Source organism: Poeciliopsis prolifica, unplaced genomic scaffold (genome assembly GCF_027474105.1).
Source record: "Poeciliopsis prolifica strain line A6 unplaced genomic scaffold, Auburn_PproV2 SCAFFOLD005, whole genome shotgun sequence".
Lineage (NCBI taxonomy): Eukaryota > Metazoa > Chordata > Actinopteri > Cyprinodontiformes > Poeciliidae > Poeciliopsis > Poeciliopsis prolifica.
The window spans coordinates 1,015,723-1,042,477 of record NW_026562380.1 but is presented as its reverse complement, the minus strand read 5'-3'; the positions used below and the strand labels follow the sequence as shown (position 1 = coordinate 1,042,477).

Here is a 26,755-nt window from a genome sequence, read left to right as displayed (position 1 = left end):
GCTATTAACCCTTTAACAACATTTTTACCAAAGTTGCTTGTATTATAAGATGTGCAGGTCCACCAGGTGTTTGCTAATTGCTGCTGGCTAGTCTGAAGGAGCTGAGGGCTCCTCCATGAGGCGGAAGCTCTGGAGCTTTGAAACTGCAGCTCCAAAGAGGAGCTGCAGCTGATTGCTGCCATGGAGATTAAATAATTTCTTAAACATGCATGAAATAATCAAGGCAACACTCCATTTATGTTTTTGATGAGGGTATGACATAATAGCATGACGGAAAGCACAAAAAAGTTAATTTTAAAGAGTTGCAAAACTGGCTTGCAAACATTTTGATGGATTATATCCCAGTTTGGTTAAACAACTAATGTGCAAAACCATTTTGTAGCTGTAAAGCTTGTGGTGGTTACTGGGATTAGGTAAATTACAAGACATTTTTCCCAGTTTATAAGTGAAATAATCTGTAACTTTTTCATCAATAAAAAGGAATTATGCACATAAAACAAGTTGCTCAAAAGTTACGTATAAGTTAGTTTTATTTTATTTAAAGTGTACCAAGATATTTGCACTAGAAACGAGAAAAACAATAATTGATAATATTGTGTAATATTTCTTCAGATGTTTTCAGGTTGAATGTCTTTGACTAACTGCGTTTGTTTTTTATTTCCACTTGTAAACTACTAGGATTGGTTTCAGCAAACTAGCAACTAGCTAGTAGAGGTTGTTGAATAAAAACACAAACAGCCTGCCGTACCCCAAGCAGCTATCTCGCTGCCTCTCTGGGCCTCTTCTTCTGCCTGGCGTTGCTGCAGCTTGGTGCAGGTAGCTCGTCAACAGCCATGTGGAGTGTATCTCAGTTTGGGCTTAGCAGCTTGTGTGGGCGACAGACATGAAGGAAATGAAAAGCCTGAGCGGTTTACAACTGGACCAGGAAATCAGTCCAGATGATCCCATGAAAAGGCAACGAAAACCAGGTTTCATAGCTACTTAACCAAAAGCTAAACTCATCTTATGACCAGACCTGCTAAGACAGACTGAATATCTGAACAAGCTGAAACATTTGAAGTCGTTTCTGAACTGGTTTCCATTGTCTTTTTTGTTTTATTGCTTGAGACATCATCAGTTGCCCAGAGGTTTCACTGTGAGTCGGAGGAAAAGCTTCCCAACAAAGCAGCAGCGGCAACTTTTAACTCAGACTCATACGACAGCATATTGGGGCCATTGTAGATAGGAAAAAAAGGATTTACACCAAAAAATCTGAAAGTTTGAGAATTAATCTCAGAAATTTTCTAGAACAAAATTGGTAAAATTGCATTTCAAGCCAAGTCAAAATAATTTAGACTTTTGAAAAGCTCAAATTTACAAAATGTATGCCACTAAAGGATATATTGCAAATACTGACAACATTTTATCCATACTATTGGATTTTACTTAAATAACATGTATGCGTTTTCTTGTTTTCTGGTGGCCCGAACCCTCTTCCATACATCTTAGCTAAATCGGCTAGAAACCTTCCTCTGTGGCGGATCTTATGTCGTCCAAATGTATATTTTTGAACGACATTGGTTTTAGTCGTCATGTTGCCACTATCAACACCAGAGCAGATTAAACGTTAGTTAGAGCAGAGAGACGAAATCTGAAAGCATCGACCTGCTGATAAACGAACTTTGATTCTTCTCCTCATGGGTGACCCACATCCAGCTCTGCAGACTGGTTTCTATTTTAGCCGTGCCCGAGGTTTGAACTGGGAGGAAGCACTGAGGTTATTGAGCGGCGCTCGAGTTTAGCCGTTTTCTCCCTCTCTCCTTCCAGGGGCGAGTGTTAATTATTCAGAAGCCCTGGTAGCAAACTCGAAACCAACAACCTCCATGCTATTTATACTTCATTTCGAATAAACAAATAGTTAAGTTCCAGGCGGCTCGGCCGCGTCTGTCTGCATAGCTGCTGCTGGGTACAGTTTGGGGGATGAGAGGTCAGGACGGGTGAAACCATCAGAGATGATGAGTCCATACTGGAGAACCAAGAGGTTTTCAGAAATCCACCATTTTTCAAAAGTTTTTTTAAAGGGAAAAAATGTGTTTTCCAGGCACTTAGAGCCATTTCATAGTACTATCAAGCCTTCAGACGTTATAAAAATACCCCATATATCAAATATGACAATGTAACTACTTGAAATTGGGCCTCTGTCTCTTTAAGAAGCTTCTGCTCTTTCTGAAACCCTGCCTACAGGAAGTCATTACGACATGGCTCCTCTATGAAGCTTTTCAGCCACGTTTTTAAAAGCGATGCACTGTGAAGAAGCTTGTGCGTCCAGTTCCACCAGATGTTTGGTAATTGCTGCTGCGTGGGGGAGGGGCTGCGTCTAGAAGGCGGGGCTAAGTCCACCCAGGCGTTTTGCACAGGTCAATGGTTGCCATGGAGATTAAAGGATTTCTTAAGCATGCATGAAAGAATCAAATCAGCATGAGGGAATAACATTATATAACCAAACTACGCAGCAGATTCTTACCAGACAGATGTAAAAATTCATAGTTAAATTATAATTAGAGCTGAAACTAATGATTATTTTAGTTTCAGCTAAATTTTGACGATTAAATAGATTTTAAAAAGTGGCATGTTCTGCAGATGTTTCTTTTAACCACTTAATATTAGAAATACATCAAAACACACACATCTTTCAGTAAATGTTCTTTTGAGTCTTGATTAATCGATTACTAAATTAGTTGGCAATTAGTTTAATAATCGATTAATCATAATTATTCATTCCACCCTTGTTATATTAATGTTACAAACACCAGAAGCTTCGTTTAACTCACTTGTTAATCAACAATAAAGGCATAATGACACAAAAACACACAGAGATTTGTATCTCTTGGGCCAGTGTGGATTACACTTAACAGTTTTATTTGGAATATTAAGACAATGAAGCATAAGCCAAGCACCAAGAGTGACAGCTACAAGTGTCGCTTCGTACGGCTCTTATTAAAAATGAGCAGATTAAACGACGGGTTTTTTTTTTTTAATTCTTTCTTAACTTGTCTTGAATGGTTAAACACAGAACGGACACTGAAATGTGAAACTAATAATGCCATTTACACGCTCCACATCCTATCACACAGCAGAAGAAGAAAAGAAAGAAAACAAACAGTGAAGGGAGAAAATAACCCATAAGAAAACGAGAGCGGCGGTTTTCGTCAGCCTGCGGCGGCGGCCCCCGGGTTCGAATGAACGAGCGACGACCATTAGCTCCCATCATCGTCAGGTCCTGCATCCACACTGCAGCTACTGTGCATACGCAGCATTAAAGTGACAGAGGATTGCAACCATTGTTAAACTACACTCCATTGCATATCAGGGAGAAGGAAAATAACTTTCATACATTTCTTCTTTTTCTGTTTGCATATAACCAAGCTGTTTTTATTTATTTTTACAATATATCTTTGTGGGAAGATAAGTAACAAAAAACAGAAGATGTACTGTTGTTTTGCGGCCAGTGGGGGTATTGCTGTCGCTTTCGAGCTCAAATAGTGCAACAAACTTGTGTCATAACAGCAAAATAAAACAAAAAAACATACAGAAGAACCTTTTATTTTGTTTGTGTTGCTGGTTTAATGTGTTTTATACGACCGGGTTGTGTGTAAGAAGACAAGCAGGTGAGGATAAACTCCTTTTCTGAAAAACTTTCTGCTAAATCTACAGGCTAAACGGCCAACGTGTGCTACGCTTAATGTCGGACATTTCCCATGGGGAAAACTGGACCTGAGGGGGAAACGACGGGGAGCAGAGAGGTTCATAGGGGTCACGGAGGTCACCCCTCACTTCGCTGGCTCCGTTCACACACACTCTGAAATATTTCTGGACCCCCTGCCTGTTTTATCCTCACTGCAAAAACACCAAACCGAACCAACTCTGTTGAGTCTCGTTTCTAATGCAAATATCTTTCTAGACTTGAAACAAAACAAAACTAACTTACAAGCAACTTTTCAACACGATATAGGAGCTTGTTTAAAGAAAATACTTCATTAATATTCATGAAAAAGTTCTAGTTCCTTTAGTACTTTGGCAGATAAATGTACTTCAGACAATTCCTCCATGTTTTAAGTGAAATAATCTGCCAATGGAGCTCGCTGTTTTTCATCAATATTAAGAAAATATTTACTTAAAACGGGCGTTAAACTCTTAAAGGCCAGAATGTATTGATAAAACCTGTTCACACATTGTTAAAATATCTGAATTCTGTAAATTAAATATTACTGATCATATTTTCAGTCTCTCCAGGATTTTATGATTCTTTATGTGATTTTTTGCAATAAAAATCAAAGTGTTTGTGGTACTAATTTGGAAATATTTGCGATATTTCTGACAGTAAATGCAACTTTTTATTACTCTCTATATTGATCAAGGATTATTGTCTGACATCAATTAAGGCTGAGGCAGCTGCTTAGTATAAATAAAGTTTTTGACCATTTTTGAGAAAAATCAGCAATAAACTCCCAATTAAAATGCAGGGATTTGTTGATTTTGCATAAATTTCCATGATAATTCTCAGGAAAGTGGAGGGACAGATTGATAAAATTTGGCAATAGACAGATAAAAACTGAATTGATTTGATAGATAACATATTTAAGCACACTTAGTGTTTAGTCTAGGATCCAGAGGGCCACAGAAAAAGCTTCGGTGGGCCAGATTTGGCCCACGAGCCATGAGTTTGATTTGTGTGACTTAAAACAAGTTTGCTGATAAGTTACTCTCAAGTTAGTTTAGTCTTAATTCAAGAGTTTGCACCAGAAATGAGATAAATACTTGGTAAGATTGTGTTTTTGCAATGCTAACACTTGTAGGTTTCAGCTCACAGATCTGGTCAGCACAACATTTCCGCCGCTTTGTTTGCTCTCTGCAGGATATTGGATCCGTAAACTGAGAAATGATAGTAAAATTATCATTTTTCTTCCTTTTCCAGATTAGTCCAAGTCCAATATTCTGGGGATTAGGGCAAACAAACGACAAGCGTGGCTGACTGAACACTTTCAGACACATGATTAAAGTGCTTTTTACTCGAAGGAATCTCTCGCCTTCTCCACGGCCCCATAGATCTATACGATACTACACACACTTTGTTGCTTTTTGACTGAATTTGACCGAGTTTCAGGACTTGACTGCATTTTTTCTTTATTATTTTTTTTTATAAATAAACAAATTTAGGTGAAACAATTTTAAGAACACACCAAAGTACCAACAGGATGCAAAAACCTGCAGGACAAAACGGCCTCACACTTCGACACCGCAGTCACACCTGCCTCCCTGTTGAACTACAACGAAGATTTTTTATACTTATAAAAATAAGTTGCAATATCAGAAGAATGTCGTAAGATTACAAGAAAAAAAGTTGTTTTATGAGAATAAAGCTTTGATTGTTAAAGTCCATGTGTGTTTTTTTTGTTATTATGGCCACTGACAATCTGAAGCTGATGTTTTAAAAGATTAAGAAAAAACTGATACCAAAGTGCAACATCACAAAATGATCAGCATTCCTCATTTTAACGTTTTGTTGTAGAAGTTCCCAAAGTATTATTATTACAACTATTGTAATATTCCAACCTTATTCTTGTAAAATTCCCACTATTTATGTATCGCAACTTTATTCTTGTAAGATGATTTTTGTATTACCGCTATTATTATTATAAAATTACATCTATTGTAAGTCTTTATTCTCATACTTCATTTTTGTACATTTTATTCTTGTAACATTACAATTTTACTCTTGCAATAGTGTAACTTGATTATTGTAAACCATTATTCTTGTTCAACTTTATTCGTGTAAAATTACAACTTTATTCTCATGATTTCATAAACGGATCTCGGGAGCAAAGTGTCAGACATTAAAACTTTGAACAGGAGGAAGTGTGAACTTGCAGCGTGAGGTTCACATATGTGTCTGAGGAAACGAAAAAGTCCTGCAGCTGAAAACTGGTTTTGTCCGGTCCAGTCTTTACATGACATGTTACTTTACCTTTAATTAAAAACATCATAAAATGTTACAAATCTGATGAATAATTTAATTCTATATAACTTTCTCATTTCCATTTATTTCAGCCGACTGATTGGGATCCAGACAAACATTTGATCTGAATCTATAATAAAAAAAACAACTTGGGTTACACTAAAGTTTGGTCACAGACATTTACTTTAAACATAAGGAAAATAGTAAAACGCACATGTGATGTTGACTAAAATCTGCTTGTTTTAAACAGATTGCATGTTCACACGTCCCAGGAAGTTTCACTTTTGCATTTTCTTGAACAGTTAGGGGAACCAGCACCGTTTCCTCATGCAGCTCAGTTTTTTACTGGGAAAACACAGAGAATTCAAACTTTCCTGCTGCTGTATGTTCTTTAATACTTGTTGGGTTTTACATTATTCGGTTAAAACTTGCTCGCAGTAGAGGATAAACTGTGTTTGTTATTCAAGCTGCAGACCAGCACCTGTTGGACCGCGATGCCTACAGCAGGACAGCAACCTACTGACCCACTAACAACCTAACACTATGTGACAAAAGACTAACGCATGCATTAGTGAGTGGCAACAGTAACAAACTAACCTAATTTAACGATCAACTCCTAATCAGACGTAGCACCACTAAACTGCAATCTTTAATGTGCAAGAAAGTTAGTGAGCTTAAAGCTCGTGCACCTCTTCACGGTTATTCGTCCGGTCTCATGTGAACGGACCAAGTTAAAGCACCTATTGCTCCAGGTTTAGACTATCAAGCAATGAGACCGATGACTACTGAAAGGCACAAAGGTAAAACTTATTTACAGAAGTGACAGGGCAGCCAGCAGCGCTTTCAGGCCAAGTCACACCTGAAATGTTTGAGGATATGCTAAAAAAGCAGAAAGAAAACCTTTAGGTGTGAAAACAGTTTGGACTCAGAGCTATACTTTGATTTGCAAAAGTATGTTTTCCAACATTTTGCATGTAAAGACGAATGTACTAGAGCACTAAAAAGGTGGAGAGAAGGGATGTTTTCCAAATAGAAGTCTGAAAAGTGTGGCGGGTATTTTTATTCCGATACCCCTAAATAAAGACCAGTTCTTCCATAACAGTCAGATAAGTTGTGTTGCACCTTTCTCTCAAATCAGTTTTTATCATACTACAATATAAGTCCTCATTGAATACAGTCAGCCATGTAAATTATTTTGGAATTGAAAACTTGTTTCAAGACGTTTTCCAAAAGACAAGTTATAATTTTCGATAATATCTACTGTCCATATTTTTCTGATTTAAAGTAAAGATAAACATAAAATTTAGCAAAAATATATGTATTTTTTGTGAGCGGTGGAAAGTGATAAGAAATAAGTTCACATAATTTCCAAAAGATAAAATCATTACTTGTACAAATTCAATGCAGACATTGCAGAAAATACTTAATTAAAACCAGCATTTCTTATTACATGTAAATTTATATAATTTTTTACCAAAGTTATAAAGAGCTATTGTGGAAGGTCCAAAGAGCCACTCGCAGCTTTGAAATCGCAGGTTGCCGACCTCTGGTCTAGTCAAAGTCCAGAGCTAAAACTTAACGAGAAGCCGAGGCACAAGTTAAACGCTGTTAAGTTAAACGTTCTTCATCTGATTTGCATGAAGAACGGGGAAACAATTCAGCCTGTAAAGTTGGTTAACGTACCATTAGATGTAATAAAGTATTCACTGAGAGGGGCAAATACATGCCACACTTTTCAGATTTGTATTGTTTAAAAAGACAACAAAAAAACAATCCAATGACTCTGAGCTGCTTTCTGCTTGCCTGTCAAACAAAATCCTAAAAGAATACTGAGGTTTGTGGTAGTTAGGAGGCAAAATGAGGAAAAAGTTGAAGGTGTGTTCATGACGAGACGCCGGTTAGCCACAACGTTAAAGCCTTTCGCAGAAATGGACAAGAACGCGTGAAATGAATGATGTTACAACCCAAAGCTACAGCGGTTAACTTCCCAGAGCCACACGACAACCTCAGGGCGACAACCTTTGACTGCTTGGGGTCAAAGGTGGGATTTTCTCTTTGAATGACGGTGGGACTGACGAAAGCGTTCCTAATATCATGGCCGCCTGGGGTTGTGTTAACTTGGCAATGAGTGGTCGAGATTTTTGGGTCGAGAAAGCGGGAACGACGGCTACGCATTCAAGACAAGCAACACTGCAGAGCTGACGACAGCAGAGTTCCTGAAAGTTGGACGAACATGTATAGTGAAGATATGACTGTCATAATGAAGAGAAGCTCTGGAATATATCAGCTTACTGATCTGAATCCCTATGCTTGGATTTTAAAGGGGACCTATTATGCAAAATTCAAATTTTGCAAGTTTTTCCATTTGGGTCTCAGCTGCTTCTGAAAACATCCCAACGCTTAAAAAAACAAAACAAAACAAAAAAAAAACAGATGTTTTCTGGTGTCTGGAAAATGAGCCATGTCAAAAACCTCCAGATTGTTCAGTCATATTCCACAAACACTGTGCTACTACCTGGCAACCCAAGCAAAGGGACGGTAGACAGCAGCTTATTTAGATTTAAAGCGACAAGACGCCCCAAATCAGCTCATCTAAGCAGAACTGAACATGCCAACGTCTCATTATCCAAAAATTATTTTGTGTGGGAGGGGGAGAAAGAATGCAAATTTTTTCTATAGATAGACCATAGATCTATCCTAACCTGTTGAAAGAAGCATAATAAGTCACCTTTAAAGTGGCTTAGCTGATCTCATGCATGCAAACAGGAGGCAACGAATGCATCGTAAATAACAGGAGGCGCCTGCAGATGCCCTCTCCACTCTAGTATGGTGCTCTACGAAGTGTTTCTGAAGGTAAATAGGGACGCACAAAGTGAACTGTACAGCTTGAAATAGTTATTTTGGTATGAAGAGAGAGGGGGGGGGGACATGCAGGCAGGTGTACGAGTGGGTCGGTGGTCGTGGTGAGGGTTTAGCACAGTCGTTCAGCACAAAAATAGGAACCTGTTCAGCTTAAAAACGTGCTTGACAGACAGCGTTACACTGAATATAATCATGTATTCTCAGTGATGTAAGTTAATACCAAAAACAGATTAGAATGAACTTTAGCTTGTTATACTTGATTCTATTCTCCAATAGATAGGAAGCCAAGTTAATATGGCCTCTCAATAGGCGAAGAAGTTCTGTAATCGCCCGTCTTATTTCACCTTGAGTGGCGGCTCCCTCTCAAGCCAGCGGACTCGTACTTTCTGTTTATAGTGATACTCCTTGAGGAAGTCCTGCAGGGCGGGAGGCAAAGGCAAGGAGCCAATCCCGTCATAAGTGGTCCATCGGCAGATGGCGGCGCGGGCCAGGTGCTGCAGGGTGAAGGGGAAGGTCCGGTTGAGAGGCACCGTAAGCAGCGGCTCGAAGAACATGCAGGCGCTGGGGTCCTTGTAGTGCTCCAGAAGTCCGGTGACGGTGGAAGAGTGGAAGACGCACGGGTCGTGGGCGTCGAAGCTGAAGTTGTGGTTCCACTGCTCGATGCGGGCGTGCAGCGATCGGTTGTAGCGGCGGAAGCTGACGGAGAAAAGGTAGTCCTCCTGGGCCGAGTCACGCAGCAGGAAGGTCCCCTCCGGCCGGCCGTCCAGCAGTGCCTCAGCCTCGTAGCGGTCCATCACACCCCAGTAGCAGGGCAGGGCGGTGATCTGCAGCAGGTCCGGCACCAGGCAGTGGATGTAGTCTATCTGGGTGTGGACCTTCCAGGGCCCGGGCTGCTGCCGGCTCTGGTGGCCGTCTCCGGAGGCGTGCCGCTGCTTTGGCCTGCGGGCTTGAAGACATAAGGTGGTAGAGTCCTCCTCAGAGTCGCAGTCTTGGGATGCGGCCGTAGATCCCAATATTGACCCGCACGCCCCCGACGATGCAGCCCCTGCTGAGCCGGACGCTCCGCCGTTGCGTGCTTCCCCAGAGACCTCGCCGATGCCGGGAGCCATCTTTGGTCCAAGTTTGTAGAGAGAGGGGCCCGGCACTGAGGCCTCCAGAGTGTGAATCTGTGCATTGGGAGGTGGGTCGACGCCTTCCTCGATACTGAGCCTGCGGCGCTCGCGCAGGCGCTCTTCTTCGTCCTCCGGCGACGGGTGGGCCGGGTCGAAGGCGTCCAGCAATGCGGTGGAGGAATGAGGGCTGACCGGCGCCGTGTGCTGCTTGATCAAGTGCCATTTGTGTGCGAGGTCGGAGCCCGGCGGGAAGGGGCAGGTCTCCAGCATGAGCTCGGTCAGGTGGATTTTCCGTTTGGAGTTGATGGGATTCTTAGGGTGCGAGCGCCGCCGAGCAGGTAGGGGCAAGCACAGCCCGACCGTGTCGCTCAGGCGCTGGCGCAGCGAGCGAGCGTTCAGGCTCCGCCCTCCAGATCCAGAGTCGCTGATCTCCTGGATGGAGCTGATTCCGTAACGTCGGTCACGGCGGTTCCCACAGCCTCTCAGCCGCCCGGAACGCCGGTCTGCCTCAAGAGAGCTCTGGGTTTTTGTTGAGCACGAGTGCTTCTTCTTGCCCCCCCAAGGAGCGTGTCGGGAGTAAGAGTCTCTGCGCGCCATCGGGACACCGCCAGATGTTCCTCTGACATCCTCCGACTCTTTATCGATGGAGATCTCTACGATCTGAGGGATGTCCGACACGCAGTTGTGATGGCGGCGTCCTGTGGTGACCACCGGCACTGGCATGAGGCTCCATGACGGGCTGGCGGTGGCAGGGCCCCAGGCCTCGACCGCGTTGCTTGCCTCACCCAGATCCACCACACACTGGACTGTTTCCACCTCTACTCTGCTTTCAGCCGATGCTGTGCTGTGGAAGAGAGTCTGGCATCTGCTCTTCAGGCTGCTCCACATGTTGCCCACTGTCGTCAGGAAAAGGAGCCCCTCGGACCTGAGAACGACAGGAGATGAGGGGGATTAACTCACAAATCTATCCAAAGCAACAACATAAAGGTGCATTCACATCAACCCTGTTCAGTCCACTTTAATCCGTTTGCCTCAAAAGTTCGGGCATTCGTTTGGGAATGCGTAATCGAAATAAGAAGCAGACCACAAAAAGTGAGTTCTGGTTCAATTTTGCTTGATGATAAATATTCTCAAAGGTTATTGTGAGAATGTTGTTGTTTTAAGACCATTTTCAAGTAATACAACGGTATTAAACTAGAAAAAATTCTCAATTACCCACAATGGGAAAATTTCTGTGCAACAGCAGCAAAGTGGAAGGAAGTCAAAGCAAATAGAGGCACGCAAAGATACAATATAAATGAATTTTTAAGAACAGAATAAAGAATAAAAATACTGTATAGTATTGGCATAATAATTCAAGTACACCCTCTTTAAGACAAGCTTTCAATTTAACAAACATTTAACATTGGAACTGGAAGACATTTTGAAACAACTACAACAACAAATAAAATGGATACTGAAGTAACAAAAACACCAGACTAAAGACTAATCATGCTAATCAAACAGAAACAAACAACAACAACAAAAAAAACAGTCATGCAAATGAAAGTTGGGCTTTTTTCAGTTGATCAAGCCATTAATTTATTTATTTCTTAGTACGACAGGCTTAAGTGCAGAGCATTATGGGTAAATAATGAGACAAAACAAACACAGGGGTCAATTGCTAGTGGGAGAAATGATTCATCATCTTTTGCAAAAAATAAAGACAAATTCTACAACAGCTAAAATCTGACGCTACTCCATATTTATTTACATTTTCTGAAGCAGAAAGCTAAAGTGTCTTCTTCAGAAGCTTTTGTGCCGTTTCCTTCAGGGGTTTTTGGTGCAGTTCCCCCACAGGCGAGGAGGGGAACCGGTTTTTCAAAGACTTTGGCAGAGTGGAAAAGAACAGCAGCAGCTGAAAATGTGACAAATGTTGCAACTTTCGTTGGGATCAAACCAAGTCTACCAGGTGTGAAAACAGCCTCAAACTGCACAAAAGATCCAGAGAGGAATCTCCTCCGTTTCATTCCTCAGGCTACTGTGTGTGCAGTAATTAGACATGGTTGGAGTGTAACAGGGCCAAAGCGTCTGAGAGGTGGGGGAGCGGTGGTGGTTTTAACAGCAGCAGATTTAGGAGTTGCCAGGCAGACGTGAAGAGACACAAGGCCACAGCTATAAATGAACCTGGGATCTGCTCACAGCTGATCTGCTGGTATGTACTGTATTACAGAGCCAGTCTAGACCTGACCCAAAACGTTCCCTGCAACAGCAGCAGCAGCAGTCAGACGGGGCACAATCGCATGCTTTCTCTCCCTCTTCCCCCTCCTCCCTTTCTCACACACTTACTGCTGATTTATGACATTCAATGCTATTAAGGTTTGACAGGGATTTGGAGGGAATGAGACGAGACTGTTCTGGGAGCGGTTCTTTTCACATTTTTCCTCATGAAGTGAATTTAGTTGATAGGATTTCTTAGAAAGGCTTTCAAAAACAGTGATTTATTTCATTGAAAATTGAAGTAAAGTAGCAAACTTGTAGGAAAAGAAGTAGTTACAAAAAATGCCAATTACTGAATTATTTTTGCATGAATCAAACAAATTAGTGCATGACTGTAAAGTGGAAGGAAAAAAAATGCACAGACTTCAACATGTTATGGACTCTAAAGTGTTAATTTAAATCTTTTAACACAATTAATCACATTTTGTTTTCTTTTTATTTTCCAAACAAAAGTTCTAGTTGGAACTGTCGTATTGCGTTTCTGGTACCCCAGAAAATCTGACGCACAAGCATCATCCCTAAAAACAGCAGAGAACGACTCTTAAACTTCGCTCACCAAAGTTTAATTTTTGCATCAGAAAACAATCTGATTGGTTGCTGGAAAAGATTTTTGCAGTGTTGGAAGTTGGAGTTAGCCTATCAGTGAAGATATTCAAGCCTAAAATAGATAAAAGGAAAATAAATAAAATCAAGTACATAGTTTCTCCAATTAAATGACAAGGTAATTGGATATAGATAGAGAACCATTACTGATACTATTAGAGGAGCCACTTTCTCCACTGTGAAACATGGCGGTGGCAGAAACATAAAGCAGAAATGCTTTTATTTTATTTTTTTGCAGTGACTGGTAAGCTAGTAGCACTAAGTGAGAAAAAGTGGAAGAAAATCTGTCAGGCAGTGGAAACAGTTGTCTTCCACAAAGAAACATTCTGTCTTTCCATGTCACTGTTTCGTGACAGTCTGTCAAATTTGTTGCAACCAAAGTGTGAAAAGGGCAACGCATTTGAGTAAAGTTTTTGCAGCCCTCAAATTAAGTTTGATAACCACTAATCACGTCAGGTAGGTTGTATTTGCTAAAACACGCTTTAATTATAGAGTAACAACAAGATGGCAGAATAGAAGGACTGAAAGCAACACTCTTGTATTTTTTTTTTAAATATATAATTTATAAATACAGAAAAATGGGAAAGGTTCAATCTCTTCTGCAGTCAGTCGGAGAATTGGGGAAAAGATCTGACCATTTTTAATAAAAGATAAATAATAAAAAGGATGGTTACGAATTAAAAACAGTGACATAGTGGTGCATACAAACAGAAATTCAAAACTCGGAGTTTGACTCCAAAAGATTAGTTTTTATAGAAGCGTTATAATGAAAAATTTAGAGTAGAACAAAATAAGGACCTCCCAAAAAATTACATCAAGTCATGCAAGATTCTCACAGATACAATAAATTCCTCCACGTTATGGGGAGCATCTACCACTAAAATATATGTTTATATATTTCAATAGATTAAAGTTGGCAAACTTATTGTTTGCACAACAAAAAAAAAAGCAACATGGATTACCCATCCATTTTCTCTCAGGTTGCGTTGGTGCCATAGTTAAAGGACGAGAGGCAAAGCTTTTCAGATGGAAAATAAATTTTTAACAAGGTATTTTCAATAATTAATTAATGAAAGCCATGTTTAGATTAATATTTGAGAGGGGTGAGGGAATCTGCTTTTCTGCAGGGTTGAATTATGCAATAAGTTTTGGGAATTGCACAGTGAAGCTGCAGCGTTTTAGAAAAACATGTAATTCCAGTAATGTTGTTAACTTTCATCACTAAAACCTCTGAGGTGTTTTCACCAATACATTAAAGCTTTATCCAGCTCGATTTATCTGCAAGCAAAAAATGAATGAATGAGCCATTTAAATCTAAACCTACTGAACCTTAAACTGGGGTTATTAGACACTTTTAAAATGGGAAACAAAAAAGCAAAATATGGATTCAATGTAAATATCAACTACTTTGAGTCAAGTTAAAACTGAATGTTTTTGTAATGTGAGATGAGATAAAGTTGTAGTTTAATAAATTAAAACATTTTGGAAATGCTTTTAAACACTTTTTAATCATGTTTAATGTTCTCTTAATGACAATAAATGTGAAACTGGCTACAGTTCATTACATAATTAAATAAGCTCTGAGTTGTAAAATATGGTTAGAATGGAAAATAAAAACAGAAAAAGTCAAATTTGGAAAATATTGACAAATGAAATGATGCAGATTTTGTCTCCAAATCTATCCAAAACAACCTTCAGTGGGGTTTTAGGTGTGGGTTGATGCACAATCTCCCTCTAATTAATGATGGCTCAGTCTGCTACACTAGCTATGATGCGAGCCCGGTAATCAGATTATGTAAGGGTCAGACATTACTGACAGGGGAATGTTGCTAACTAAACTGACTAAAATCCCCTCTGCTGCCACAGAATAGCGTTACTCTCAGGCCGTCAATGAAATCAGTTTGATCTTTGTCATGATTTTGCGATTTATACAATTAAATTAGAAAGATTAACTGGTGGCGTCTCCAAAAGAAATCAGACACAATCAAATTAAGAACAATAAATCATTGTCTGACCAAGACGCTGTGACGAACTGGTTGCTGAAACGACAGGATCCAATAATAAGTGCCAATAATCTATTGATATTAATGAACTTAGCCTAAAAAGCAATAGAAACTACACCAAAGGTAGAGCTTCCAGGTACAGAAGTTTCAAATAGTAATAAACTCCAAAATCAATTTAATGACGAGTCACTCACCTAGTCTCAGATTTTTCTGTAGAGCAAATCTAAAATATTAAAAATATCTAAAATATTTAAAAGAAAATGGAGAAATATCTTGCTGCAATGCTACTTGACACATTATGAGTTGTGGTTTGCAAAGCAACCAATCCAGGAGCAGCATTAGTTTTCCTAGCAGCTGATTGGCTGTACTCCTCAAGAACAAACTTAAGAGACAAGATGTTGGCTTTGATGGTTTTCACCCTGCATATTGATGCATATTAAGTTGTATTGGGTGTCTGACTCATTAACAGATAGCTATAAGAGCTATAGCAGATCTTAATGGTCTGAATCTCAACCCTGTGCTCAATAAAGGTTTTTTTTAAACCCACCAGTCCCTAACATTAGCGATGCACCAACTTTCAGATTGAATTCGACAACCTTTCCTCTCAATTGGTTCAAATTAATGATCAGCAAGTCAATCTGACTTTTTGCCTTGCATCAAACAATAATTACATTTTTGGAGTTTGATAAAAATAAGATGAGCTATGGACCTCTGCTTTGATGGTTAAATTGGGATAATCATGCAATTCCTTGAGATTCTGTTGGATACAGAGCTACCACTTCTAGCAAACAATCTTAAACATTTGTACCATTTTGTGCCTCTCACAGTTGAAAAATATTAAATTAAAATCAAAATCTAATAGGTCAGAGCTGAAAAAAAAAACAGAAGTCTGGTTTGGTGAGAAACAGCCTGATTGACGCAGGTTTACTCAAAAAAAAAAAAGAAAAAGGTGCTTTAGTGAGAAAAATGACCATGAATCAAAAAGTGTCAAAATGATAAAGCTTTGAAATCTTTTATATTAACAAGAAATTATTTATTTAAACAAGCCACAATGTTGCTTTTTGCAGCAACAGACTGTGTTCAGCAAAAAGTTGACTTGAAGAAGCAGGAAGGATTTGTGCCCTAACCTTAACCCTAAGTCAATTAAGTTTTTTTTCCTAAGCAGCCACAATTTTCTTAATTTTGGTTGGTGAGATGACGAGTTGGCATCATCCCACTGTTGCCAACTCGGCAACATTCTTGCTATATTTAGCAACATTTCAGACAAAAAGAAAATGTGTATCCGCAAAAATTGTAATCAGCAGGTCAGGCTTGTAAATGTAATGTAACAGGCGATCGGCCATAAAACTTCAATCGTTGCACCGCTAAGCGTCATTAAATGATTTTATTCCTGTCATTAAATGAACGCCAAACAAAATGAAAATCAGATTTTTGAGACTGGACAGGAGACAACAAACAGTTGTCTTCAAAATGTTATCTCATTTTCTTTCTCTGTCTCTTTTTTTGTTGCAATGATACATTAATGCAGTGGTGTCCAAACTTTTTGCCCCGTTTGCTAAAACTAGCAAATATTAACAACTGGCAGGCCACAAAGTTCATTAAATAAACAAAGCAAAACTGAAAACTGAAATTATTGGGGCTTTTTCCTTCCTTTTTTTCTTAGTTTTATCTGCTTAATAGGCCTGTCGTGATACATTTGATATTGTTTCGGAAGTTATTGCGATAAAAGCTAAAAAGTTATTGTGCAAATGGAATTTATTGAGTTTGTTCTAATTTATAATGTGATTGATTTATTGCTTATTGTGAGAGGCCTACTTAACTGTAATCAAAAATATTCTAAAATCATTGAAGATATAAAACATAAAAGTTTCGTCCAGTAGGAAGAAAATTAAACAATTTCCAAATTTTTTGTGTCAATTACTTTCAATTTTGTAGGCCAAAACTTGGACTTGTGTTCAGGAGGCGAACAAAATCATTTCAAAGGCCACACATTGGACGCCCCTGGTTCAATGACCTATTATATGATGCTTTTAGTTTTTGCCAAATTCATGACTACAATAGAGGAACTCCGGCATCATGGTCAACAATCCGTCGTCCTTTCGGCATTTAACACAACTACATGAATTGAGTGTGATCTCAATTAATGTATTTGTACCATGAAATCGTTTCCATCAATGTACATCTACGCTCAGAGAAAGCCATTGTTCGATTCCTCCTAAACAACCGTGACAGTCGCCAACAGCGACAGAACTCGGTGCCCGATCCAGTCCACATCCATTTTGAGCCATCCTGAAACTGAACCAGGCTACTTTTGTTCTCCAGTAGCCCAACACGCCCTTCCTCCTGGGAGCACGGCAATCTGAGAGAGGGCTGGTGAAAAGACGAGATTCAGGGAGAGAAAACGCCCTCGCCACTCACGCCAGCGTTAAAGAGAGCTCTGCGGATGCCTAACGTTTAGATTTTTTAACAAATACGCAATGCGGAAAAAAAAGCATCCGGAGTAACCCATCTAGTTTTTATTGTGTGCGTCTCATCCAGCAACAGTCGCTTTAATAAATTTACATTTTACTTAAACTATTTCAATTGATATAAATGTTGAGGACATAGTGACAAAAGTTTTAATGTGCTTGCTTGATAATAACAACCAAAAACTCTTAAAACATGTTAAAACATTTTATTCAACTTAAAATACCTTCATATTGGTAGATTACCATTGTTCATTTCATGTAATCTCCTGGCGACACCGAGTTCAGTATTTTCTGAAAGTAGAATCAGATCTTTCAGCTTTGAGGTGGAAACTTTCTATTTTAAGTTTAAAGTGTGCTTTATGCTGCAGGTGGACATGCGAGCCATTTTCTCTCCCTCTGTGTATTAACGTATTTAAAAAAAAAACTAACAACTTTCTGCTTTGTTCATCTTTCAAAAAAATACACCTGCATTTAATAATGTATAAATATTATATTTTTGCAGTCTTTTTGTGAGCCAATGAGTTAAAGTAATACATTAATATCCAAAAAAAGTCCACTGTAAAGAAATGGGGTGTGATATTTCAAATGCATATTTTTATTTTGGTTAGATTAGTAAACATAAAACACAATTTAATCAAAATTACAATGCAAATTTGAGCCCAAAACATGTCTCCATATAAATGATGGACATTCCTAATTTATTGGGTATAAACATCAAATTATTTTGTTCAGACATACTAGTTAGCGAGCCAGTCTCGTCATTGCCTTCCCATGTAAGTTCCCTGGATTCTCATCTCCCTTCTGTGCTCCGTCTGGGATTTCTCCCATTAATCTCAATTTCTCCAGATAAATTTCATCCTGGGCCAATCAGCGAACAGAAGGAGAAGTTCTGAATGAAGACGTCCATTTTCTGTGCCGTTTTTGAATCACAGTTTACCGGTATAGAGTTGTAGTTTGGTGACGGCAGCAGAGGAAGTGAACAAAGTTGCTTACAGCGATGGCAAGATGATAGAGTTTATGTCTCTAAAATAATTTTCTTTTCTGTTTTTTAGTTGTAAAAATGCTCCAAAGAAAGGAATCTTTCCTTTTGCTTCAGTAAAAGGAAATATTGCAGTTATTACACATATTACAGTTGGTGGATGCATTTAGACACACACACAAAAATCAATAGAGTTCTTAGTTTTGATGTATTTTATCAACAAGAAAAAACAATTATTGACCTGCCGATCAGCAGAGCTGATTAAAGATGCACCAAAAAAAATTATTGACTGGAATTCAAAGATTTTGCACCCAATCTGCCCTGATCAATGATCAAAAACAAATAATCACCCTTAGGTGTGGAAGATACAACACTGGATTTAAAAAAAATCCCCTTAATTCTCTATTTTCCATATCAGCTTCAATCAAAAAGTCAAAGGAAGCATAAAAGCGCGTCTTTCCGTTTGAGCGCAAATAGAGCTGCAGTGATTTGTTGACATAATCAGTGAAGTTGACTATAATAATACATTGACACAAATGTCCTAAGTTCAATACATTTTACTGTTTTCCTTTTAAGTTTGAACATTTTCATTGTGGCTTAGTAGCCATCTTGCATCACTGAAACACAAATGCTCTCCAAAATAAAACAAAAATCCCAAAAGGTTTAGAACAGAACAAAACTCCAGTGATTTTGTTTTGGGGAGGATTTAGAAAATGTTCTTTTCTCTAAGTCTTGTCAGCAAACAATTAACTGGATGCTTAAAAATTCATGACGATCACTTAAAAGTCAAAGAGTCTGATCAGAAACAGGGAGAAACGCAAGCTAGCTAGTCACACATGCTAACCCTCAAATATTAAACTAAATCAGTACAAAATGATTTACTTGGGAAAAAAAATTGCAGGTTTGTGCATTTCTACAAGATACATTTTGATGTTGAGTGAAACTAATGGCATTAAAACATCATTTGATTTTCACACATATAATCATGTTCTACAGCAAAACAATGTTAATGTTTTGAAAGACCACAACACTTGTGGTTCAGTGATTTGTAAAAGTGGAATTCAGGGAAAATTAAACTGAAGAAAAAACAGCTGAATATGGGAAGAAAAAAAATATGTTCTTACATGTTTATGTTCAGCTGGGCAGAGCAGGTGAACATACACTGGTGAGCACTTTACGCTTGTAAAGTCCTTTGAGAAGCCAGTATGACTAGAAAAGTAGTACATAAAATCCAGGTAATTTACATGTAATAAAAATTTGAGTTCACTCTAAATTGCTATGTGTGAAGAGAGTCCACTGGTGTTTATACGAGTGTGTTTATAATTTCTTGTCCCAAAGTTTTCAAAGAAAAAAAATTGGCCTAAAACATGAAAATACCTCGAATTAAGTTTGTAAGGTTTTGTTATTAACTGCTATGTATGAGGAACTAAATAATCACCAACTGGGGTAACGCAAGTTTTTTATGCGTGCGAGTTATGTGTTAACATGCAGTTTGGGCAGAAATTCAAATGGATTTTATGCAGGAAAGGTATGCTGACTTCAAATTAAATCACATTTAAACCATTCAAACTCCAAATATACATATGGCTAATAAAAAGCAGGAACAGTCAATCTTTGAGGTTCTGAATTGGTGGATTTTTCTGTGGAACGCAACTTCAAATTATTTCCAGAAAATAAGCACAGTCATTTTTTTCTCCATAAAGTACATCTAAAAATATTTTAAGGAAAATACAGTTTAGTAAGCAGAAATACATTTCACACTATTGTTGACATTTGCAGAGAAGCCAATCAGGAGTGCCATTAATTTTCATTGACACAGATTGGCAGAAATAAGGAAGACTTTCGATATTAGCTTCTATGGTAGTGCTAAGACTGTTTCCACTGTGTATATTAATGAACATTAAGGCATATTTGGTGTTTGAACTGTTAAAATATCCAGTTACAATTGTGTTTAAAGGTGAATCTTTACCATTTGTGAAGGATTGTAATCACCAACCCTTGGAAATATGCAATCATTATATTTTGATGTTACAATTTCCAATATCACATTTCACGTAGACTAAAACATTTGAATGTTTCTACTTGGAATTGCACTCTCAACTGACATAAAGACATGTGATCACTCTGAATGTAAAGATTTTAAAAGTTGGAAGTGCAGAAAGGATTAGGGTGTCATTTTATGTATATTAGTTCACATAATTTGAGGTTTAAAGCACACATTTCTGGAATGCAAAATGAAATTTTCAAACAAAAGTAAAAATGCCCTTTTTTGAGCATTAAACGTGGTCAGAAGACAAGCTGTAATAACTTGTAGATGCAGCAATAAGAACATTAAAAAAAAGAAAAATGCATTATCTGTTAAAATCTCCATTTGCAAGTCTCAGCTTTAAAAAAATGGTGCCTGGAAATCCCAGTTTCTTGCCAGATTAAGTGCTGCACTCTACCATTGCTAACTGAATGAAATAACTAAAATCATTAATGTAATATAAATAGGATTGATTGGAACGTGAATCCAACCGTGTTGCATTGGAATGATTTTACCTAAATCAAACACATTTGGACTGAATTGGACTGCATTGCATGCAACCAAATGTGTATTTAAGTTTGAGGCGTAAAGTAATCCGATACCACTCATGTTGTGAATTGGTGCTTTATAAATAACCCGATTGTCAGTAAAAGAACATCTACAAAAGACACTATGCGATCATAGCGAATGTACAGAAACCGTGAGGAGGCCTTCGGGTTTCTGGAGGCCCCATTTTCCCCTTGTCACTGCCAAATTAGCGGAGCTGCTAACCCGTTAACGACCGACAGCAGTCCCAGCACACCACTAAATGTAGCTACAGCTCTAAGATAACATTATCGGCGCTCACATTTGACAAAAAAAACCCGATCGGTTCAGACAAACGCATATAAAGAGCCCCGTTCAAGGCCTAAACAGGCTTTAAACTTAGCAGCTAACAGTTAGCATTTCCAGAATAGAAATTTCCTAACATTTTAGTTAGCTTCAGCTAGCGAGGTTAGCATGCTAGCTTGTGACAATTATCGAGAGAAAAATGCAGAAATAAAACAAGCCGCTGTAGAGTGGTTTTGGGTCGTCAAGGAAACAGAGGTGACACGTTAGACAGGTGAGTTGCTGCTTGAATTAGTGACTCACCCCTCTCTTTCTGGAAGCCCTACTCAACGGCTCTCTTTGTCTGTAAAAAATGGCTATGAAGAAAAGTCGGGCATATATCCCCCCAGAGGACCACGGCGTCGGACGAAAGCGCAGAACGAACACTGATTCTTGATGGTATCATTCCGAATATTTGAAATAATAATAATAATAATAATAAATCCCTAAAAACACTGGTCAGAGCGATCTGAACGCTAAACCGATCTTTAACCGCCGCGACAGTCCGTTCCTCATCATGGTGGGGCTCCTCTTCTCTGCCTGGAGCAACCAATATGACGGCTGTGTGAGCAGACACGGAGCCGGGGAGGAGGACGGGGCTCAACGTGAGGCAGCCTCGACTGACAGCGGCTCGGGCCAATGGAGGGCCACGCTGCGGTGACTACTTCCTCCGGAGCGGATAGGGGATGCCCCGGCACAGGCTGGACTCCGGCGGCCACCAATGGGTGCGAGGCGGTGAAGGAAGCTCTCCGCTGGCTGCTACTTGGAAACGTGGAGCGGCGAAGGGGATACTGGTTCCTGCATATCCAGGCCCGACCGAGGGTGATGCCAACAGGGGCGTTTCCTAGCGCACTTTTACCAGGGGGCCCAGGGTGCGCCCAGGATTTTCTGCAACATTTTTGCAACATTTTGCTGCAATAAGAATTTGGTTAAAAACTTGTGAGAAGTACAAATAGGTGTCAAAAACTCTGATCAGTTACCTTGTGTGTTGTCACCAGAGGCATGGAAAATGGTAGGTCTTATTTTGAGACTAATCTCAGACATTTTCTAGAAACAATGTGGACATTTCTGAGCTTTAAACGCCAAAGACAGCTAGAAAACATTCAGAAACTTTTGGATTAATCTCAGAAATTTTCTAGAAATACCAGAGTTCAAGAAGTTGAACATTTTCTAGAAGAAAGATGGAAATTCAAAAGTCTAAAATTTTCCATGATTGATACTTAGAAAATGGATTAATCTGAAAAATACAGTTTTTTGGCAGGAATTTACTCATTTTTTTCTATCTTTAATGGTCCTCATACAGCATCATAAAAACAGTCCAAATATTTTAGTATTATTTAGTAGTTGAGCAGAGCCGAGGCGGAGAGCAGGGAAAACCTCCAGTGGTCAGAACAAATCAGTTTTTACATCTCACTAATACTGATCTGATTTGTGTGCATGAAAGAAAGGAAAAAGGAAATTGGATTAGCACTAATTTCTCCATCGGAAGTAATCTAAACTATTTTAGTCTCAATGCAGATCACTCCGGAAATGCTGTTTCATTTCCAAATCATCCATCATAAAATAATAACTCACCTGGCTGATGCAGCAGCAATGTTAGCAGTATTATGTAGCAGTATCTCACACTATTTATTTTTAAACTTTAATTGAGAAATGCATCTCCAAATGTCCAACTTATGCTTCCAAGACACCTTAACTGACCCTCACCGTCAGAAGGAGCAATCTAATAATCTTTAATCTATAGCAGCAAGCATCTAATCCACCTTCAAATAAATAAATGTAAAACAATTAGTGCTGTTAGCTAACATTTGTCCCTGTGTATTTACTTAACATGGAAATACATCTGGATCCAGATCAGACGAGATTTGGACTAAAGGCCTAAAATACACTCTAGGTTCTGTGTGACGTCTGTGAAGTTTGTCAGAATTGGTTTATATATTCTTTAAATCAATTTTTCAGCCAAAAAGTTATTTTCTCCTCAGGCTGCTGCTCTTGACGGATGGTGGTTAGCATAGCAACCAGTAACCGTCCCCTGTTTCTGTCGGTCGTAACTGCGTTTCCTTTACAAGTGTTACATTTTAACACGTATTTTATTTTCACTCAGAATTTCGTGTGTAATTTTGCCACGTTTTGTACATATTTCTTGCTGTTAACATCGTTAATGCTGTGAGTTTTAGCTGTGTTTAATTTTACAACCGTTAGCTGCTGCTAATTGACGACAGCCAAATAGTTTGGAGTTTCCCTCTTGATGCAATATGAACAGTGAGCCTGAGTGTGTTAGTTGTGAAGTCAGCCTACTGGACCTCAGGATTACATATAGCTGTAAATATTGGAGATAAATCTAATTTAAGCAGAAACACCATAACTAACATCATTCTTTCATAAATACCATTAGAAACAACTTGAATGAAAGCTAGCTTGTTGACGCAGAGCTCCCAGAGGTCTACGCTGTTGTAACAAAGCTCCTGTCGCCATCTTGTGGCTCTCTAGGATGGAAACATTTTCAGGTAAATTTTAATGGGTGAAAGGAAATGCTTTATACCGCAGGCAGTGTGCGAAACTGGTTACAAATCCAAAATCACGATTGTCTTTGGAGAAAAATTAAGAAAATAATGTGGATACTTGAATAAACCAAAGTGCAGAGGGATATCTGTTAAGTTATAGGGGATATTTCAGCAGCCATGTTGTAATCAGAAAGGGTTCTAAAGTCTATTTTTCTCAGCAGAAATACAGAACTGTTTAATACAAAAGTGATGCGATGTAAAACTACTATGGATGTTCTTTTTATATTGTACTCTATGACCTTATCTCCTGTCACAAGGGATTTCAATATTTACAGTCCTCTTACTGCAGCCGTCAGGGCATTTTACGAGAGGAAAGCCTCAAGGTGCTTCGTGGCAATATGTAGAAAAGTAGTTGTCCTCTAAATCAAATGACTTCTTGTGGCCCCCTTGGCAGCAACTACTGCCATCAAGCTATATAATGCTGTATACTGCCAATACGTTTCTAACCTCACTGGGGAATTTCAGTTCAGAGAAACGTTGTATTACTTCAGTCACATTAGAGATTTTTCAAGCATGAGAGTTCAGTTTAAGGTCATGCCATGTAAACTCAATTTGATTTTAAGTTTACACTGCAAAATCTTATGAAAAAGTACTTATTCCATACGCAGATTATATCACTTCTAACAAGACATTTTTCCATGTTATAACTTAATTTATTTCCCAATGAAACAATGTTTTTCATCAAAATTAAAAAATAATTTACTTTATATCTGCTAAAACGTTACTTTTAAGTTAGTTTGTCTTATTTCAAGTATTTTAAGATATTTGTACTGGAAACTAGACCAAAATACTTGGCAAGATTTTGTTTTTGTAGTATAGTCTTTGACTAGACCACTTCAAAAGCTTTCTGTTGGTTTCTCAGCTATTCATAGGTTAAACGCAGCATGGTTTTTATTTACATTGTTTTTATTTATTTTTTTATTACAGGTACAGTGCATAATAATAACAATTCTGTAACTGTTCCAAAGTTAGCCAGAAGACTATTTTTCATCTGCCTACACTGAAAAAAGAGAGTAAAACTCCATCTTTAAACAACTGAGTTAATTTGCTGCATGTAATCAAATTAAGTTTTTCATACTTAATTTATTTACATTTCCTTAACATGACAACTTAATAAACTCAGTATATTTACTTGGATAAACTTAATTTGATTACTTGTAACAAGATAGCTCAACATTTTTAAATTGAATCACTTAACTTTTATATTTTTTCAGTGCAGCTGAAGGGATTAAAAATAAAACTACATGAAATAAAAGATTGTTGTCACATGCTTGGAAATTTTGGTATTTTAAGAACAAAAATGACAATAATTTATATAAATAGCAAAGAATTACAAAATCAGGCAAAATACAAATTTTCAAACTCAGTTTCTTTCATTAAAACAACTTATGAAACTGCTTTGCCTTGGGCCGGCTCTGGTGTAAATTACAGAATGTAAACACAGGAAAGCTCAAAAGCACAAAGTCATGAGTGCTTCCTCTTGGACAGTGATTGAAACTTTCCAAATTTCCAAATGGAAGATTTTGACCGTTTTACTTTTGCAACAATGATTTGAGTTGTAAATAAACAGACGTTACTAAATTAATCTGAGGAGTTGACAATGACCCCCCTTTAAATAAATAAAAAAAAAATGCAAATGCAGAATATGTTTTTGTTAGTTTTCTCAGTTGCTATTCAACAACCATAACACTGGCTCTTACTTCTGCATGATACATGCAGGAATGTGGTCTCTAAAATTATGTTCACAGATACTCTAACACGGTACATGAGAGAACTAAGGTCAAAGTAATTACACTCCATCATCTGATCCCCAATTATCTCATAAAGCCCACCTGTTAGGCTATAATTATCATTATTATGGTAAACATATAAACCTATTTTAGAGATCCTGCAAAAGAAGAAGAATAAACAGATGAAGATCAGAAATATTTGATTCAACCGAGCTGATAGGTTCGTTTGAAATCTAAAAACAAGTGTGTATTTTGAGTGTGTGGGTGGTAAAGACAGCTCTGGCACTGAAACATTATATGCACGGGGTGATACATGCACTCTGCCACATCGTATCACTCTTACATATCAATGTAGGAAGTGTTCAGTTTGAGGCAGATGGTGAAAGCAAGAATTTCGAAAGAGGAGGCGAAGCGCTAACTGCTCAATGTCAGAGAAATGATGAAACTGCTCGTATCACATGAAGCTCACTTTTAAATTTGAAATGCATACACTGCAAAAACACAAACTATTACCAAGTATTTTTGTCTGTTTTCTAGAGCAAATATCTTAAAACACTAGTTTATAAGTAGCTCTTTGTTAATACATAGGAGCTTGTTTTAAGTCAATAATTTATTGTTTTAAGTCAATAAAAGTACTAGTTTATTCACTTTGGTTTTAAGTGAAAGGAATACTTTTGTTTTTATCTAAAGTTGCGTTTCCATTGACCATATAATTGCACAACAAAAATTTTGAAAAATAAATTCACTAAAGGAAATATAACTATTTTGGAAAAGCTCATGTTTTTTGCTAAAATGCTTTAGCAGCAGGATGAGGCGAGTTTTTTGGTTGTATATTACACTATTTGTGAATTACACTAAACTAGTATAATTTCATGTAATTACACAAAATTTGTGTAATTCGCAAAACTGCAATGGAAAAACTTTTTTGCGTCACACAAGTCACATGATCAATGATCGGACGTTACCACTGGCAAAAACGACAAATAAGACACCAGGAAGTGGAAGGAAGATGATGGTGGTGGATGTTTTCTAATGACTTATTGTGTGAACAGAGTTATTTTAATTGTGTTTCTTATTTCATGGAAACACAGTAAATGCAAAATTTGTGTTTTTTTCAACATTAGTGGAAAATCATCCAACTTTTCTGCACATTTGTAAAGGACATGCAGGTAATATTAAGAAATTGTTGACTTAGAACAAACTTCTATATTGTGCTAAAAAATCACTTGTAGGTTTGTTTGATCTTATTTTCAGTGTACTAAGATATTTGCACCATAAACTAGAGAA

General features: G+C 38.2%; 1 protein-coding gene across 2 annotated transcripts; it reads right to left on the bottom strand.

Annotated features, from left to right (window-relative positions):
* Positions 1–2,864: 2,864 nt before the first annotated feature.
* Positions 2,865–22,950, bottom strand: socs5b (suppressor of cytokine signaling 5b). 2 transcript variants are annotated; one of them, XM_055029355.1, is made up of 2 exons: positions 22,750–22,950; positions 2,865–10,894 (listed from the first exon to the last, which is right to left on the bottom strand). In XM_055029355.1, the coding sequence occupies exon 2, from the start codon at positions 10,855–10,857 to the stop codon at positions 9,193–9,195; it is 1,665 nt and encodes a 554-aa protein (XP_054885330.1). In that variant the 5' UTR covers positions 10,858–10,894; positions 22,750–22,950; the 3' UTR covers positions 2,865–9,192. The 2 variants fall into 2 exon arrangements, with proteins under 2 accessions (XP_054885330.1, XP_054885328.1); XM_055029353.1 differs by lacking the exon at positions 22,750–22,950 and adding an exon at positions 21,439–21,550.
* Between the last annotated feature and the right edge of the window lie 3,805 nt (positions 22,951–26,755).